This window comes from Strix uralensis, chromosome 2, assembly GCF_047716275.1.
Source record: "Strix uralensis isolate ZFMK-TIS-50842 chromosome 2, bStrUra1, whole genome shotgun sequence".
Lineage (NCBI taxonomy): Eukaryota > Metazoa > Chordata > Aves > Strigiformes > Strigidae > Strix > Strix uralensis.
The window spans coordinates 130,404,297-130,423,086 of record NC_133973.1 but is presented as its reverse complement, the minus strand read 5'-3'; the positions used below and the strand labels follow the sequence as shown (position 1 = coordinate 130,423,086).

The 18,790-nt window shown below is 42.3% G+C and overlaps 1 protein-coding gene across 4 annotated transcripts in view; it reads right to left on the bottom strand.

Moving 5' to 3' along the window:
- The window catches only part of ME3 (malic enzyme 3), a 129,137-nt gene that overhangs the window by 16,515 nt on the left and 93,832 nt on the right, over positions 1 to 18,790 (bottom strand). For all 4 annotated transcript variants that reach the window (XM_074860310.1, XM_074860312.1, XM_074860313.1 and 1 more), the window contains exons 6-7: positions 16,949 to 17,052; positions 763 to 872 (exon numbers count right to left, since the gene is read on the bottom strand). In XM_074860310.1, the coding sequence (XP_074716411.1) occupies positions 763 to 872; positions 16,949 to 17,052 (214 nt within the window). The remainder of the gene's footprint in view (positions 1 to 762; positions 873 to 16,948; positions 17,053 to 18,790) is intronic.

Below are 18,790 nucleotides of genomic sequence, written 5' to 3'. Positions count from 1 at the left end.
AGAAAAGATGAAGGGACTCACAGGAGAAGAACTGGTTATTTGTAATTACTTGGGAAGATCTTGTCCCAGTGAGATGGGCAAACAGCCCTTCCAATGGTTTAAAGCAAAGTCAGCACCAGACCAGGATGCCACCAATATGCAGCTTGCATCCCTCTGAGCATTTGAGCAATTCTGCTGACTGCTGAGCCTCACAAGGCCTGGGAGACATGCTAGTTATAGCCCCAGCTTTGCTGCTGTCATTTCTCCTTGGTGCTGGAAGAGTTACATTAATCGCTCTAGGAGAGAACGTATCTGTTCTCAGATTACCGTGGAGTTAGCACCCATGGAGAGGAAAGATGCTCGTCTACCTTTTCGTTTGTGCATGTAATAAGAAGAATAACAATAGAGGAACAATGCCAGGATCAGCTAATGACCACTGGCTCATGGAAACTGAAAGCCTTGCGTAACTGTTAAAACGTCATCATTGTTTTAGCTAAATTCTAGAAAATTAATGGAACTCTCTAAATTACCTTAAAAATCTAAAGTACATGATCCATTTTCTCCCTTGAACAACATTTCTGCAGTGAACAGCTGAATTCCTAAAAACAATGGAGACTCACTTTTCAACGTAGACTGCTCTGCTCTTGTTTATATTTTTAAATGTTTATGTGTAAACCCTAAAATTTATGACACATCTGAGTATAATAAACAGTCTTGTGATCTTAATCACCTTTCCTCATGACAAGGTGAAGGTTAAATTTGCATTTTCCTAACAGTACTTACCCTGAATATCATCATTGAATGTACAGTATCTGTTGCGGTATTTATTGAGGAGACGAAAAGCATTAGCATTTGCAAAATCTTCAAACTGGATCAGACAATTCATGCCATACCTGCAAGTTAAAGAGTAATTAAAAATGGATAAAAATATTTCCACAACATAGGATAATATATATATCTTTTAGCAGGACAATGTAGCTAGAGACTCTAGCGCAGAGATAAAAGTATTGTAAGAGAAATATATCACAGTAACAGCAAACAGGATCACACCCTTCCCAAGGTCCATACACTCAGAAATGTGGAGTCACCAAGTATAAATTGTATTCATAATTCAAGGGGCTTCTTAATATGTATGCCTATATACATAGAATCATAGAATCATTCAGGTTGGAAAAGACCCTTTGGATCATCGAGTCCAACCATCAGCCCTACTCTACAAAGTTCTCCCCTACACCATATCCCCCAGCATCTCATCTAAATGACCTCTAAACACATCCAGGGATGGTGACTCCACCCCCTCCCTGGGCAGCCTATTCCACTGTCTGACCACTCTTTCTGTGAAAAATTTTTTCCTAATGTCCAGTCTAAACCTCCCCTGTTGCAGTTTAAAGCCGTTCCTCCTTGTTCTGTCACTAATCACCTGTGAGAAGAGACCAGCACCAACCTCTCTACTTATATATATATATCTACCTATGCATCTTTGGACTATTGGTATGACAAATTTTCAGTGGTGTATTTACTGAGGAGCTTCTCCAAGTGAAGGAGATGCTCTTTTGCAATGGATATTCCAACTGCTATGTTGCAATACAGCAAATCTGACTGAAAAGGGAACATCAGTTAAAGGGACACCAACAAGTGCCCACTTCAACTGTAGGTGACCAAGAGATGAGAAAAAACCTGCTTGTAGGATCCCATGGACTGAGTGCTTCATGGGGTGATTTCATAGCCACATTTTTGTGCTTTGGAAATGTTTCTCTCCACTGAGTTGCTTTGCAGGAAACCAGCACACAATGACAGCTAGTGACCCATAGAGTCAGAAGGCAGGAAATAATTGCAAACTTTCCATAATTTTCCAGTAATAGGGCAAGCATGCAGATTCTAAAAATTGGGTAATATTCAGACTGCTTCATATCCATACACTTTCAATGACTCTAGGTTGCATTAAAGCTTTGCAAATAAAATCTAAAAGGGCTCTAAGTACTCTTTTCTGTCACATAAATGGGATAGGGCAGTGGGAGAAGCTTGGGGAATGAGTAATGCAACTAATAGCAACCTCTGGGCTGCAGGCAGGTGAAAGGGCTCTAAATAGCTGCACTGTGTTAGAGACCTGAGCCTCTCTGGGACTGTAAGCAGTGCAGAGGCAGCATCACCTTACATACCTCCCATTTAGACTTTCCTCCTTTGCCACTGAAATCTGAGTTAGGGGATACCCCTGCTTTAAACTAGAAATTGATACTGGATAAAACATGCTTCATTTGAGAACCGTGGCTCCTGTCATGAAAAACTCTTTTCATGGCACTTGCAGTGTGGGCAGTCAGGCTCTCCTGGAAGGGCCTTGAATTTTTTGTTATTATTTTCAATTTCAAGTATGTCTCTCAGCAAGGAGACAATGATAAGCACATGCATTGTGCTCCTTTATTTCTCTGTCATGAGAAACTCTTGCTTCATAAACCCTCTGGTCTCAAAAAGGGAAAAGGACTGGCTCTTTCACTTGCTTCACATTCTCTGTACTTGCTTTTAGAAAAGGACTACAATGGGGACAGAGTTTTTAGCAGGGCCTGTTGCGATAGGACAAGGGGTAATGGTTTTAAACTAAAAGAGGGTAGATTCAGCCTAGATATAAGGAAGAAATTTTTTATGATGAGGGTGGTGAAACACTGGAATAGGTTGCCCAGAGAGGTGGTAGATGCCCCATCCCTGGAAACATTCAAGGCCAGGTTGGACAGGGCTCTAAGCAAGCTGATTGAGTTGAAGATGTCCCTGCTCATTGCAGGGGGGTTGGACTAGATGGCCTCTAAGGGTCCCTTCCAACCTAAACTATTCTATGATTCTATGAATGATTTGAGAGCTGTGTATGACTCTCTTAGATACAAAAAGCTCAGATTCAACTCAATGCCTTGCTCCAGTTAAGTCTCCCAATATCCTACTGAGCTTAATATTTACAAAATAATAATAATACTATTTGCAAAAATTTCAATGAAATATTGGAGTCTGTTGAATCAGGGAAACAGAAGCTGTGGAAACTTTTGTATGGGGTCTGCAATACAGTGTCATCCCCAGAGGCAAGTGTCACTGCTCCTGTCACCGAAGAGCAGCAGAATGGTGCATGTCCACCTTAGAGAGCCATGTATCCAGAGATCCCTGACTGTGTACAGCACAGCTCCCTGCCAGAGCACGGTGCTGTTTCTTTTCTCCTGGGCACCTCTCAGCTCTCTTCAGCTTCTTTGGTGATGCTGGGAATGGTTGTGGCACACCTGCGAGAGAGGACATGCCATAGTGGGTGTTTTTTCTTCCCAGCTAATGTGGAATTCAATGTCTGAGGGCATCTTCAAATTATCTCATGTGCAGTCTGGGTACCTTTCTACCACCTGGGTACCATAAGAGATGAACTACCATGCCCAGTCCTCACTGTATGAAGCCCCCCCAATCTCTCCTGAAAGAGAATACAGTGCAGAGGGGTTAAAAATTGCTTTCAACATTAGTCTGTATTTATTGTGTGCCATGTGATAGCTCCTACTTTATGAAGTAGACTTCTCACTCTGCAACGTCAGAGTCCAGTGAGCCCTCTCTAGGTAAGCAGATGCCAGCATGACTGGTCATACTGGCCAGAAAGGCAGCAACTTCTCTTGTTTACTGTGCTGAAAGGAGCCCTGTGCAATATGTCTGTCGTAGCTATACCACAACTCTCACCCTGGGTATGGCGGTTGAGGCATGGATTTTCCAGGAGAACAACAGGCTTTGAAATTCAGCAGCATCTAGATGCTCAGGTGGGGAAGATCCAGTTTGCCATACTTCAGGGGGAAAAAAGCCCTAGAAAAAGGACTGGACAACGGCTCCCATTGGTTTTGTCACTTTGAACAGGACAAATTCTTTCCTGCACCCTATACGACAGGCCGATGTTACACAGCTCAACAGCAACTAGAGTCTATTGAAATTTTGCATTTCTTTTTATAAAATGTTTTGAAATTGTTCCCAGTGTGCTGCTAACTACAAGTTACACTGGGTATTTGAGAGACAGACTGCCTCCCCACTGCAGATTCTGACAGCTATCAAGGAGACATTCAGTATCAAAATTTCTTCTGAAATGCTGAGGAACACTGAAAAGCAATAGATGAAGATTCCCAAGTCTCCTTCTCTGTGTAAATTCTTGGAAGTAAAAATGAACACTGGATATCCAAGTAATTCGTGCAAATAAACGTTATGAAAAGTGCCTGTGAAAATCAGTTTTCTAATGGACAATCCTCTTACCCATCGTTTGAATGTGTAAGGAAAACATGGCTAAGAGGGAGATGACACACCATCCAGAACATCTGCTAACACCTCACAGCAAAGAATTAGCAAATCTTTAAGCAACTTCAGTTGCTATAGAAACTGTTTCTCTAACACCAGTCTTATTATTATTTGTATCACTGAGGAAGTAACATTACTGACTTGCTTAATAAAATCAATGATCTCAGCCAGCATTAATGTATGTGTGACCAGCTCTCCAAAGAGCATAAGGGTAGGTGGGTGGGTTTCCCTGACTACAGACTCAAATTTGCAAGAGTATGAACCTGAACATTTTTTTCTCTTTTGAGCACAGAAGTCTTTCTTCCCTTCACATTCGTGGTCTGCAGCATGAGATAGTGCAAAGTTACTTCTACCTATTTTTGTCTTTGATAATTTTTTATTAAGGAGAGCACAAGGAAAGTATGGTGGCCCACAAACACTTCATTTCTCTTCCTGCCCCTCAGTATGACAGGACAGTGATGGAATGCAAACTCTTTTCACTGAGCTATTTTTTTGATGTTTGTTTTCTTTTTCTCTGCAATATGTCCACTGAGCTTTTTAAAGCATAAACCACATTTTTGAGCCTATGTGAATCTTTGCATAACATGAGAACTAAAGTTTTCATTAATAAAGACCACAAATTCGTCATGGCAAGACCCTAAGACTGGATGCTTTAAATGAAAGGACCAAATATTTCAGACTCACAGTTAAAGAGGAGAATCTCAGGATGATGATCCTAGTCCTCAAGGACTACCCACCTTACTGGGGTTTTGAAATAACTTTAAAGAACTTGTGCTGCTCAAAGTCACTGAAATTAAACATGAATTAGGCGTCTGACTTACTGAGCCATCTTAGAAATCCACCAGTTAATGCTTACGGCTCTTTCCTAACGGTACTTTGGTGTCTGTGGGCAATGCTCCATTTTAGGATGACCTGAGCAGCCTAAGGATAAACTTAGCAAGGAGTATGAACAAAAGAGCTACTGAGGCCATTTGCAGTAACATCCTTGTGAGTATCAACATGATGAGTCAGTTCTACTGTCCTTCCTCCACAGCACATTAACTCAAGATTTGTGTAACCTGTTTCATCCCAAAGGAATTCAGAGCACTCTACAAAGAGTATTTGGATAGCATCCAAAAGTAAAATGTAGCCAACTTGGGATTGGAGCACGGAAGTGCTTTAACATGCAACAATGCTAAATATAAAATCCAGCTCAGGAGAGAAGGTGGAGAATACTTGTTACTGCAGAGGGAAAGGGTGGCCAGAAAGCTGCTACTTGTACTGGAATTCAGCCAACAAAATGCAGTGCAGAATGGGATTTCTTCTACTACCTTTACATGTCTAAAAGCTGGCTGTGTAATGCCCAGCTAGACAACTCTGGCTGCCTTCTCAGACAATGGAGAAAAAGAGGCACGTCCAATAGCAACTTCTTTGAACTAGTCTATGTGGAAAATGGAAGTAGATAACGTCTCTGGAGATGCCTCTTTCTCCACTGTCTCTGTGAAGATAAAGGTGACCAACTTAAATTTACATGTCTAACTTTAAACACTTAGGAGAGATAATCTAATGTTATCTAATTATCACAGCTGGTTAGAAAGCTCTTAACTATATGTCATGCACCCTAGGTCACTGGCTTATCACCTTTCAACTGCAATGCTTTGCTGTCCTTCAAAGCCTGTAATTTTTTTGTTAATCTTCTTTATAGAAATTGCCCTGTTCCATCTCTTGTCTATGGTATCCAAGTGGTCGCCTTTCAGAGTATATGGAAATACTTCAGGATGGAATGAAATATACTGGCCAGTCTCCTCCCATCACAATATTTTAAAAATGAAAACTGGATTTTGACAGAACTGATTTTGTACAATTATTGTGTTTCATTGGAAACACTGTAGTTTCCATTAAGAAACCAAAATTAACGATTTCTTGTTGGTGAAATAATTTTTAGTGAGGTATGCTTTTGTCTAACCAGCTAAGAAATTTTGCTGTTTAACTTGTGAGAACTGATATGAATGCATCCCCAGTTAGTACACACCAAAGCACGTACACCATCCTTGCCATCTATAGGTGCAGGATGCCTCTTCTTAGAAAAAGTGATTGTAAAGTGAGTATTTGAACAAGGAGTTCTGAAGATCCCCTCTGCTACATTTAAATATCCTTAGATTTGTGGCTGGAATTGAGGGTGACCCTGCAGAGAGACCTTGTAAACTGCTGTGGTAGGAAGAGGCTCCTGAGGTCAGTCTGCTTGGCACGTTGCCAGTTCTCATAGATTCTTCCATACTTTGACCAATCCACATGACTCATCTCCTAACTTTCAGCTCACAGCCTGAAGGAGAGTTTGAAGCCAAGAGCAGCAGGACTGAATGTTTTCCAGTCCAGGAAAAGCATGGCCAGTTAAGGTTGGCTCCCTCCACTAATCTCACCCTGACTGTGAATGACTCATCTTCTCTAGAGCATTCTATCATCTTCTTGGCATCTAGGACATTAGTAGTTAAACACGCAGGATCTAATTGCCTTTATCTAAAAGGAAAGCTCAAATGTAGACTATCAGGATTTCAGACTGATAAGGTACATTGAAACAGAGCAAGGGCCCATCTCCAGTTTGGTTTCTTCCATGCCCCAGTTCCTTCCCTTCCTTTCAAAAAGGGAAGGTTTTGGGTTTTGACATTCTGGTTTTGGATTCAAAGCTGTTCCCATTCCTCTTGGACACACTGAAGCGTGCATTTCTTGGGATCTCTGCAGTCCTATGTCTCCTTGTGGAACTGGAGCTTTCCCCTTAGCATGAGTAATTCTTACATTTGCAGGCTGTGGAAAAGGATGCTTTGACAGTTAATTTCTCTACCTCTCTGACAGAGGTGGTTTTGAAAGAATTCAGAGATGCTGTATAGAAATGGGGAGACACTACAACAACAAAGTCTTTTATGGTCACGAAATATTATCCAGGTTAATGTCTTAACACCCACCCCTCAACCACTACAACACATTCACACTTTTCATCAAAAATGAAACCTTTTGGAGTTATAAGCCAAAGTCAGCAGTACTGTTGTGTTGTATGGCAGATTAATGTCAGGTGCAAACTCTGATATCCTTTGCTGAAGGCTCTGTGTGCTTTTTTCCAATAAAACACTGACTCTAATTTCTCTCTAAAAACAGTTCCTCACTTCTCATGTTATCAGAGCTACAATAGCATGAATACTGATACTTGTAACTGGTGACACTACAAGAGTCATTATTTAATACAGTCACCATGTCTTCTGGTTCACTGCTGGCTTCCAGACTATGATCTGGGGACCCTGTTCTCTACCATTTCTGGAATTAATTTAGCCATTTTATAGATTTTTCAGTTCTTCCTCATCAAAAATCACTGGTCTTTAACAGTAAAGATTATATTGCTGTCTCATTAGTTTGCATATTTTGGGGTTTGTGCCATAAATAATTATGACCCAAAATCTGGCTTTCTCTCCCCTACCTTGCAAAAACCTTTCTGTAAAAATAGCTTCACTGGGAAATGCTTTATAGAATGGTCCCAGACACTCATTTCAGTTCGATTGCCAGACCTTGCCTAACAAATTTTGCACAAACAGTATTTGTAATGAAATAATATACTATTGATTAAAATAACAGTGTAAGACTGTCACCCTAATGAAGGCTGACTCTAGGAGTTAAACACATACAATATTACAACTCTGTTGTAAAAATTACCACTCAAAAATCTTTATTAAGAAATTATTCCATTTCCTGGAACACAAACAAGCATAGGATTCACTCTTTGTTTATCACTGTACTGTTCTGGTACTGTTACTATCAACCTAGAGCTACACAGAATCTCTGGGCTGTGATAACAGGAAAGATGTTGTTAGTAAAGTCTGTATCCCCTGTAGAGGATGATACACATCTTTCTTGGATGTGCACAAAGTGTGGAACAAAAGAGTGTGAATCCCAGAAGAGGGAAGCAGATGTTTTCCTGATCACATTGCTTTTAGCTTCTTTATTCAAGAGACTTCTCAACTGCTGAAACAATCTCATTATGCAACTTTGTTCTTTCATCCTCATTTGTATGTACCTCTTCGAGTTCAACCAGCCTCATTATAAGCCATGAGGTCAGAGAGGAAAGAATTCATGAGGCAGCATTTGAGAAGCATCTGACCAAAACTACACAAGTCAGAACTTCAAGGGTGGCCTGAGGACCTATGCAGTGCCTTTGCTGATCAGTATCAAAAGGGCATTTTTTTTCACCATGAGCAGGGAGTATAAAACATTCCTCCATGCATGAAAAAGAATGTATTTCCAAGAAGATCGATCTCCTTTATGGAAAGAATCACAAGAAGGAGGTTCCAATCCTTGTCTGAATTCAGCATTTTATAGCACTGCTTTCAGTCATTCATGATGTAAGGAATCTGCTTTGATGCACTGCAACTCCTACTCAGAGTCTTAGATAAAACCAGGCAGAGAAGAACCAAATTGTCCTTGCTTTTGTCCTTGAGATCTTCTTACTGCTGCTTGATACACCAGCAACCAAAGTTCTGATTTCCAAGAAAAATGAAATTTTTCATAAAGGAGTCCATCATCAGACAAAAATCATGCTTGGCAAGTGATCAGCATTTAGGATTGGAAAAACAAAGTCCGCTTTAGTAAGTTAAACACTAGCACCTGAGTCTGGCCAGTGTCCCGAGGCCATTGTTACTGTTAAATTGTTAGCATGATCCTTGGCAGGCTTCTGGTCAGACCAGCCATACAATTCCTGGCCACAGTTTAAGGGTCAGTTTGGTCAGACACCTCCTCAAGACACCAGCTGAGAGCAGCCCTGCGAAGGATTTGAGGGTACTGGTGGATGAAACTGGACTATGAGCCAGCAATGTGCACTTGCAGCTCAGAAAGCCAACTGCATCCTGGGCTGTATCAAAAGAAGTGTGGCCAGCAGGTCGAAGGGGGGGATTCTGCCCCTCTCCTCCCCTTCATGAGACCCCACCTGCAGTGCTGTGTCCAACTCTGGGGGCATCAACATAAGAAGGACACGGACCTGCTTGAGCGGGTCCAGAGGAGGCCACAAAGATGATCAGGGGGCTGGAGCACCTCCCCTGTGAGGACAGGCTGAGAGAGTTGGGGTTGTTCAGCCTGGAGAAGAGAAGGCTCCAAGGAGACCTTAGGGCAGCCTCCCAGTACTTAAAGGGGGCTACAGGAAAGATGGGGACAGACTTTTTAGTAGGGCTTGTTGCGCTAGGACAAGTGGTAATGGTTTCAAACTAAAAGAGGGTAGATTTAGATTAGATATTAGGAAGAAATTCTTTACTGTGAGGGTGGTGAGACACTGGCACAGGTTGCTCAGAGAAGTTGTGGATGCCCCCTCCCTGGAAGTGTTCAAGGCCAGGTTGGACGGGGCTTTGAGCAACCTGGTCTAGTGAAACTAGATAATCTTTAAGGTCTCTTCCAACCCAAATCATTCTATGATTCTATGACTCAGAGAGACAAAAGGCAAGTCATTCCCATAAGGTCTTTGCAAACTGAGTTTTCACAAAACAAGAGTGGAAGAAAACTAGACTGTTGTCCCATCTGACACCAAGGTTGACTCAAGGCACAGAACAAGATCTGCTTTCATCTACATTAGAAATAGAGACAGAACCAGCTTATTTTAAATAAGCAAACACTGGTGCCAAGCTAAGAAGAGGCATAGAGGGAAAAAAGTACCTTTGTTCACCCCATGGAAAAAGGGTGCAAGGCCCAGGCTCATTCTTGCTATTGGAGATCCAGTTCATTCCTACCTCTGAGTCTGCTGATAGCCCAAGTGGCAGCTCTGGTGTGGTTGGGCTCTTTGCAATAGGCAGGGTTACACAAAAGCGTAAGTACATCCCAGAAGGCTAAGGCTCTTCTACTGTCATTCTTGTCTCAGAAATTTCACATCAGGATTGCACTGTTTGCAAATTTATATGTTTTTCTGGCCAAGAAGAGGAAACCCACATAGGTAAAGCGACAACAGCAAGACAAGTTTACTACTTGGAGGCATAGGGCCAGGCAAATGCACTATTGTTTACAGGGAGAGATTACAACATTTGTGTCCTTACAGGCTGCAGACAGCTGTTACACTTAACTTCAAAAAAAGCCTTTCATTTTTAAGACTTACACATAGCTAAGAGGAAGGCAAGTTTTACCTTAAAAATCTGACAATGAAAACTAAAATTTTGTTAAATTAAAGTTGACCTTCTGGTTCTGAATTCACTGAAAAAACCCTTCAAACCTTCACTCAGTACTGTGATGTAACAGCACTATTTGTATCACTCATTAAATAGTTCTAATAGTGTTAAAAGGAGAGATGAAGAGATAAGTTAGAAAACATGATCATATCTTACTTTGTTTTGAAAGGGAAATGTAGTGAGTAAGTTTCATTGATTGCCAAGTTAATCATAGCATGTTGAAAGTTGGACCCAAGGATCCACATCAGAGGTCATGACTGTTACAGCAGATGTAGCAGTTATGATGGTTGTCATGACTGAGACAAAAACGCAATTGCTTTTATCCTAGAACGTGTGTTTTCAGCCAAGAGATGGAAGTTTTGCAAAATCTTGTAGCCTTTTGTATTGTAGCCAATATGAAATTTAGACCTCTGGGTCCTGGGTTTGGAAATCCAATGCCAGGGAGCTGCATCATGAACCCAACAGGACCTGCTGCCTGCCTCACCTTCATCTTAGGCTGCAGACGATTTCTAACGTTGGGTAGGAGTCTCACTAGGTTTCTGCCAACATAAACACAGCCACCACGCTCCAAAGCATAAGGCCTGCTGTGGATTCAGTGAGAGCTAAGCCAATGAAAGTGACCTTTGAAACACAAAGATAGCAGGAAATCCCTGAATCTCACATTATTGGAAGCTGCAGGGTATGCCGAGGATTGCATGCTGGCTGTTCTTAGTCATATCCTAGGGCATCTGGTATGAGCTACTGTTAGAGACAGGATACAGGGCTAGATCAAGCCAAGTTCAATCACAAAGTTCTTGGAAAAGAAAAATCTTGAAAAATCATAGTCAACTTTCATTATAATCCTTACAGCAGAAAAAAAGCCCCACCAATTCTTTAGCACAGTGTATCTCATGACTTCCAAGCACTAAGACCAGCACTAATGGCTGCTATGGCCATTGTGTTTTTATGCAAAATGATGTCATCCACCTTGCAGTGGGTCTGAGGAAAAACTGCAACTCGAGGTACAAGGCTTCTTAGAGCAGGGAATAAGCAGGAGATGCAACCATATTAGTGCTGACCCTCAGATATAGCCTTGAACTACCCTCTGACAGACAACAAGGAATGGACCCTCACCACCTGCCTTCCACACAAACAGATCTTCTCCAGCTACATCCTTCTGAACCAGCTGTGGTAAATCTGGCTTCAGTGGAAAGCACAGACAGAAAGCCTAGGGCAGATGGCTTTTCAACATCCGTAACTGCGTTATCCCAAAGGATTTGAAGGCAAGATAATAAAAGTCCACTACCACAGTGATCCCATAGCAGCACATCTGGAGCTCAAACATTCCTCAGTAGCAGAAAATCAAGCAACTGGTAACTAGGTAGATGGGCAAGGAGAATATCCACCTTGTAGTCCCATGAAGGCTGGAGATGGTCTATATCATCAGCCCTGCCAGGGCACTGGTGATGTCGTGCAGGTCTCCTAATAGACATAAATGCTGAGGAAGGACTTTAGGTGTTAGCAGCATTATGCAAGGGCTTTGTGGAGGCCAGTGGTGCCTAGACACTTAAGTCTACTCTTTCAGGATCAGTTAGCCAAGTTAACTACAGCATCTGAAGAAATAACATGGGGGCACTTGTGCTGGTGATTTTGTTTCAGAAAGGTGCTGGTGAATTTGTGATTTGCCCTGGAGAACTGCTGAAACAGAGGCGGCTTGTTTTGTAGCAGGCTTTGCTCGTTGGAGAGCACATAAGACCTGACTTGATAGGTCTGTGGGTGAAAGTACTGGGAAGGGATTAGGCAAAGAGAAATCAGGTATAAAACAAGCACAAAGAAAACCAAATTCAGCAGAACTACTTTCCTTCTTCCATTTTAAGAAACTGAGTGCTTGATCTCCTGATGCCTTCTGTGCTCTGCCATATGGCCCAGGCTGACAGAAAGTTTCTGTTTCCCTGGTCAACCCTGTTAATAAGCACTGATGGGAAAGCAAAGGGGAGTGAAATTATGACAGCTTAATGAGGCTTCTACGACATGGTTTGCTGGCATGTGGAGGTGCCTCTTGCAGAGTCTCAGGCTGCATGCTCAGCATCTGCCAGCAAGCAACTAAGGCCAGCATTCACAACAGAGACTGGAGCTCGGGGACAGGGTGTCTGTCAACACCTCTGGCCACTTGGAGCCACTAAGCTGCATTCTATGATGAAACTACAGGAGGAGTGAATGGAGTAAGACAGATAAGGGACTGGTCTCCAGTTTCTATACCAGTTTAGGAGAAAAAGAGGAGGAAAGAGATTTCCAGTGTAGTTTGGTTTGAAAGAGAGAAGATCAAAGAATACTGTTACTGTAGAGGCTGGGCTGAAGCTCTGCAGAGGTCAGAGAACATGCCCCAGCACAACTCATCTCCCATCACATTTTGATTTTGACCTTGATTTGCTCATATAGGCAAGCTCCAGAAATTCTGTGTGTTACTCCAATTATGATCCTTGGACACTTTAGGTGAATATTTATTCCAGCCTACAAAAATGTACCAGTTCAAGAATAAGACTGACTTGCCCTTTGCCACGGTAACTGAGGAGAAGGAAAACTGAAGCAGAGTATTTTCCCAAACAAAGCATATTACTCATTGTGAGAAAACCAGCAATTTGTCAGGCTGCTTCATTCAGTCATAGGCTAGGCTCAACGGGTCAAATTCTGCATGTAGTTGCCTCCCAAGAGGAGCAAAATGCATAGCATGGAGCTCTTGTTAAAGAGCTCAGTCATTTCATGTGTTTTAGGTGAAGGAGCAATGAATGGAGATTTAGGCAGCAGGAAAATGCAGAAATTTATCCAGCTGTTTCAGAAAGGACTTTTCTTTCTAAAATTGCCCAGAAGTCACACTTTATTTCAAAGTACTGTAAGTGCTAACTCTGAAGCCTCTGACACACTCCTCATTTCATTACTAGGTGGCTATTATGAGACCAGGAGCCCTTTCTGCTGACTGTAGGGGTCTCCAGCTATAGAAATTTGACATCTGTTTGATATTATTATTCCATTAGAAGAGTAAACCTTCACTCCCCTCACTTTCTTGTGGGCTCTGACACATTCCACTTCAGTTACAAATGTCCCTTGAGCCAGCAGTGATTTGACAGGGTGGGAGGTACTCCTGCAGAGGAACTGACAAATGGTTTCCATGAGAAGTTGAAGTACCCTCAGGAAGCAGACAGAATTCAAGCTGAAAAGGAAACCCCCAAATTGCAAGAGATTTGTGGCAACCCAAAAGGTTCCTCCCCAAATATCTGAATTTGCATGTGACATTACAGACTTGCATAAGAAACCACAGCAGACCGAAGATCACAGCAGTTTGTACTCACAGGTTTCCTCACACGTGGAAGCAGGCTACAATAAAGCAGCATGTTCTTGACCTTCTGAACAATTTCTGCTTCCTTTCGTAACAGAAGCGAGAGCTCCTACTGGGTTGCATCCAGTCATTCCAGTGGAAATTTGAGACCAAATGAATCTGTTCCATGTAAGTCTGCCAAACCCAGGTTGATAGCAGGATTATTCACCAGCCCAGAGCTCACAAAGGATCACACTCCAACAATACTTTTAAGTATGCTGGTGGTCAGGATGATAACATAGGGTAACAGGTCCTTTCACTCAAGGATCTTCAAATACTTTACAGATGTGAATGGAGAAGTGCAAAGTGAAATTTCCCAGCTCCACTTTGCAGGGAACTTTTGGGGGGCTTACCATGTTCAAGTGATTCATCCTGGCTAAACGAAATAGAAAAGCTGGGACAGGAGCCCCAGGAACTTGATTCCCAGTGCTTGGATGAAAGCATTAGACATGACATCACCTCCTCACAAGATAAGAGTTCATTGTTTCATGGCTGAGTGTCTTCTCCCTTCAATGTGGAGATTACCTCATGTAAACTAAACACAGGAAAATAACAGCCAATCCTTCCTCTCCAGCAGCAAGCACAGAAAAGGCAAATTGTCTTTCTGGCCCTTTCACTGACATCGCAGGAGTAGTGGGTGCAATGAACTTTGCATTTAACACCACAAGCATAAATCTCAGAGCCAAATTTACAACGGCTGAGACCATCATCTGAGTTCTCATTCTATTGTTCCCATTCTATCATCAACACCAACACTGCAATGCTGCTGTGGCCTCCTGGCCAGAAGGAAGTGGGATAGTTTCCTTGAAGGATTAATTAGTGACTACAATAAAAACAAACAAAACCCCCACAAATCAACCCTGACAACTGTTAAATCTTTTCTACTTGTAGAACCTCTTGTGATTTCCTAGTTGTGTTTTACCAGTTTTCTAGCCTTCAAGAATTTCTTCCCCCTAGATAACCCACAAGTGTCTAACATAATACTACACTGTAATCAACTGACATTTCAGTCAAGCTTTCTTACCAAATACAAAGAAGGACAAACCAGAGCACAAACACAAAATTCTCTTCCCTGCAGTCACCCTTAGGTATTTTTAATCCAACAGTAAGGCACTATTACTGTGTTCACATTCACAGATACAGGGGCTATATCACTGGCTGATAGCAAGTATCTTTACACAGTAAGTGGGCAATTGCAGCTGGGCGGGTTGATGTACTGGCTGTCTGTCATATGGGACGTGTCTACACCATGTCTACTGGCAGAAGTAGGGAGGTGATAGTCCCCCTGTACTCTGCACTGGTGAGGCCACACCTGGAGTATCGTGTCCAGTTTGAGCACCTCAATACGAGAGAGATATCGAGGTGCTGGAGCGAGTGCAGAGGAGGGCAACGAAGCTGGGGAAGGGCCTGGAGAATAAATCCTATGAGGAGGGATTGAGGGAGCTGGGACTGTTCAGTTTGAGGAAGAGAAGGCTGAGGGGAGACCTCATCACTCTCTACACCTACCTGAAAGGACATTGTAGAGAGGTTGGTGCTGGTCTCTTCTCACAGGTGATTAGTGACAGAACAAGGGGGAACGGCTTTAAACTGCAACAGGGGAGGTTTAGAACAGACATTAGGAAAAAAATTTTCACAGAAAGAGCGGTTGGACAGTGGAATAGGCTGCCCAGGGAGGGGATGGAGTCACCATCCCTGGATGTGTTTAAGGGTCGTTTAGATGAGATGCTGGGGGATATGGTGTAGGGGAGAACTTTGTAGAGTAGGGCTGATGGTCGGACTTGATGATCTAAAGGGTTTTTTCCAACCTGAGTGATTCTATGATTCTATGATTCTATGCTGCTGAAAAGCAAAGGAGAGACTCCTGTCCTAACAGCAGCACTGCATGCCACAAATCAACACTTGCTGAAATTCTCCATGTTGCACTCATCCCTCTCAAAACGTGGCTCATCAGCTGTGACTGAATGGTCCCCAGCATTTCATCCCCTATTTCCTACATCCCTCCACCCACAGCCAGCTGGGCAGTCAGACCATATGTAAAGATATGCTTCTCAGTGGATGGGTAGGTGTTGTCATTAGACACTGGACATGATGCCTCCTACCTCAAAGGAGACAGGATGAACTGAGAGCTGATGACACAGGTACCACCCACTCCCTTCTATTTATGCAGGAACACACACACACACATACAGCTGGCTGGAGACACAGAAAGAGGGAAGATCAAACATAGCTCCTTCAGCTGTGAAGAAAAGACCCTACAACATACAGACAGGCAGCAATCTATTAATCAGGCACAGACTGCAGCTCTCTGCCACTCCTTATTAATGTCATCTGCTGCTTTAGGAAAGACAGAAAAAGCTGCTTAGGAGCTTGGGGCTTTCCAAATATTTTTTATTTTTTCCTTAACAGTTTTCACTTTCCTTCTTATGGCAACCTCTCCAGATAGTCATAGAGATTTCAGTACATTTTCTTTTTTTCAGAAAGAGGAACTCAATGCAGTGCAAGAGGTACAGATACAGTGCTGAGGTGGTGGTTCTGCTCTTCCCATATCAAACTCCCTGGTACATCAGAGACCCTCTATCCCAGCTAGTAAGTAAGAATGGAAATATGCACTTGGTCTGTCCCACTGTTAAAAAGACAATGCTTATAATCCCAGCATTCTCACTCCACAGACTTAAATGCCAGCAGGGAAGATCCTATTTTTAACAAAGTGATAGACAGGCAGTCTGCACACTCACACAGACATCACCATGTGGTGTAACATGCCATTTCCATTTAGATGATTTCCTTCACAATGGTGAAAGCTAGAAACTTCCTTTACAAAATGTAAACAAACCAAAATTTAGATTCTGCCTATGCTGAATGAGGCTCATAAATACATGATGGAGGCCAGATACAGCCCACAGGGCATACGCTTGACACCTCTGGCCTATATGGACAGGAAATGGTTATAAATAGTCAGTCCCATTTCAGTTCTCTGAAGACAAATATTTTTGACACAGAGTGCTCAAGCACAAAGAGTCATTTGTAGACCACCCAGGAGACTTGCATTTAGATACCTTTCTTTGCTTGGATGATCAATTATACTAATGTTTATTTCACGAGTTGCAACATTTGTTCTTAAATGGAAGCAGCCCAGAGGAGCCATGTATATAATCCCACTTACTTGTTGGTAACTGCCTGCATAAACTCATCAATCAGTTCGTCGTACTGTTTCCCACGAACTCTCTTGTGTTTCAGTCCAATATAGAGTGGATCACTCAGAAGAGCCTAGGACACAAAACAGTTCTGTTGACATCTTCTCTTCCATGGATGGACAGAGATTTATGTCCCAGCCTACCCAAAAAGTTTGTCTGTTGTAGTCATATTATTTTTACTTACTATGCAGTGAAGGCCAGGTCACACAGCTCTTCCTCAGCAGAAAGCATTTCAATAAGAAGCTATAGAATTTCTTTTTGTGTAAATAAAGTTGGAGGGATGTAATACTTCTTGACTGCCATGGGAATTTGAGCTCTGCATCCCCAGAACAGCTCTACCAAGACTCTCTGACAAAGTGACTCACTCCTAGTGAGTAAAACTGACCTTGTGTGGGGAGTGCTTACTGTTCAATCAGTTCTTAATTTTGCACTGAAGTTTCCAGGAAAGCTGTTGTCCATAACCAGTGCTTTGAGACATGGAGATCACCTGGAGTAACCTGAAATGACATCTGTCATATTGACCTTTAGGTGCCAGCTCTGAGCTAACCAGAACCAGTGATGAGATGCCAAAATGTTCCCAACTCTTGTACCTACCTTGCACTCACTTCCAGTTATCTGCACGTGTCAAGGCAAGGTATTTTCATAAACCAGAATACTTGTATTTTTTGGCTCCCATTGGGAATAAAAAAACAGGCCATTCCTCCAACCAGTTCAGCAGGTGTTAAGTCAGGACACCTAAGCCACCTAAAAATCATTGGGTCAGCATGGAAACAGCACATATTTTGGGGAAAGTCACAGGACAAACAGTGGCAGGAGACAGGTGGGCCAACACCTCTGTGAGTCATTGCAAAGCAACTCTACTTCCCTTCCATTTTCAGGAACTGAATCATCCACATGAGAAGGGGATGAGCCATCACAAACCCATTGTCCTGCAGCCATACGGGCCCTAAATATTGGCAGGTATGCTAAAATTAGATCTGTTTTTACAGCCACAGCTGTTTTCCCTTAGAAGGAAAGATGAAAGAGGTTTTCCTCTGAGTTTGATACATTAACTCTTCAGGGCCATGAAACAGAAAGCAGACCCGTTTGCATTACTTCACTGATTGCTCCTATAGTGCCATGTGCTCTGGGGCTGGTTCATGGAGTGTAACATTCTCCCATGTCAAGCTGAGAAATTCTAAGCTCTGAAAAAAGACTGATTTGCTGAAAGAGTATATAAAGTATTATGGACTGTCAGAAAGACAAGCTGGGAACTGATGCTAAAAATATAATACGACTGCCTCAGGTAGAATTTATTCCATTCTACCTTAGGTTCCTGTGTTAGCAACACAGTCACCATATATTAATAGGCAGAGATGAACAGGATGAATGCCTATAAGATGTGTCTTATTTCTGCACTGATAAATGAATTTATTCATGGGGCAGAATGCTCCTAGGATGTGGTTAGGGTTCTGTTAAGCTGGGTTTATGCACATGAGAAAGCCATTAAATAAATAAAGAAATTATTTATATTGTGAGGAAATAAATTGTTCATGTTGCTGGAAAACAGCAAATTCCATATCTTAATCCCAGATGAAGAAATTGCCTCCACAGAGAAGTTCCTGGACACATAAGTTACACTTGATCTTGGGCAGAACAAAGTGCCCAAGACTGACGCTGGGAGTCTCTTTTTCTGAGACCATCTGACCCTTGGAGATGCCTAAAAATCATTGGTGAGACTTTGGATTTTAGTGTCTCCTGGATGCTGAGATAGAAACAGATAGTCATGCATGGTCAGAAGCTTCCCATGGGAAAGGAAGCACTTTCACTCA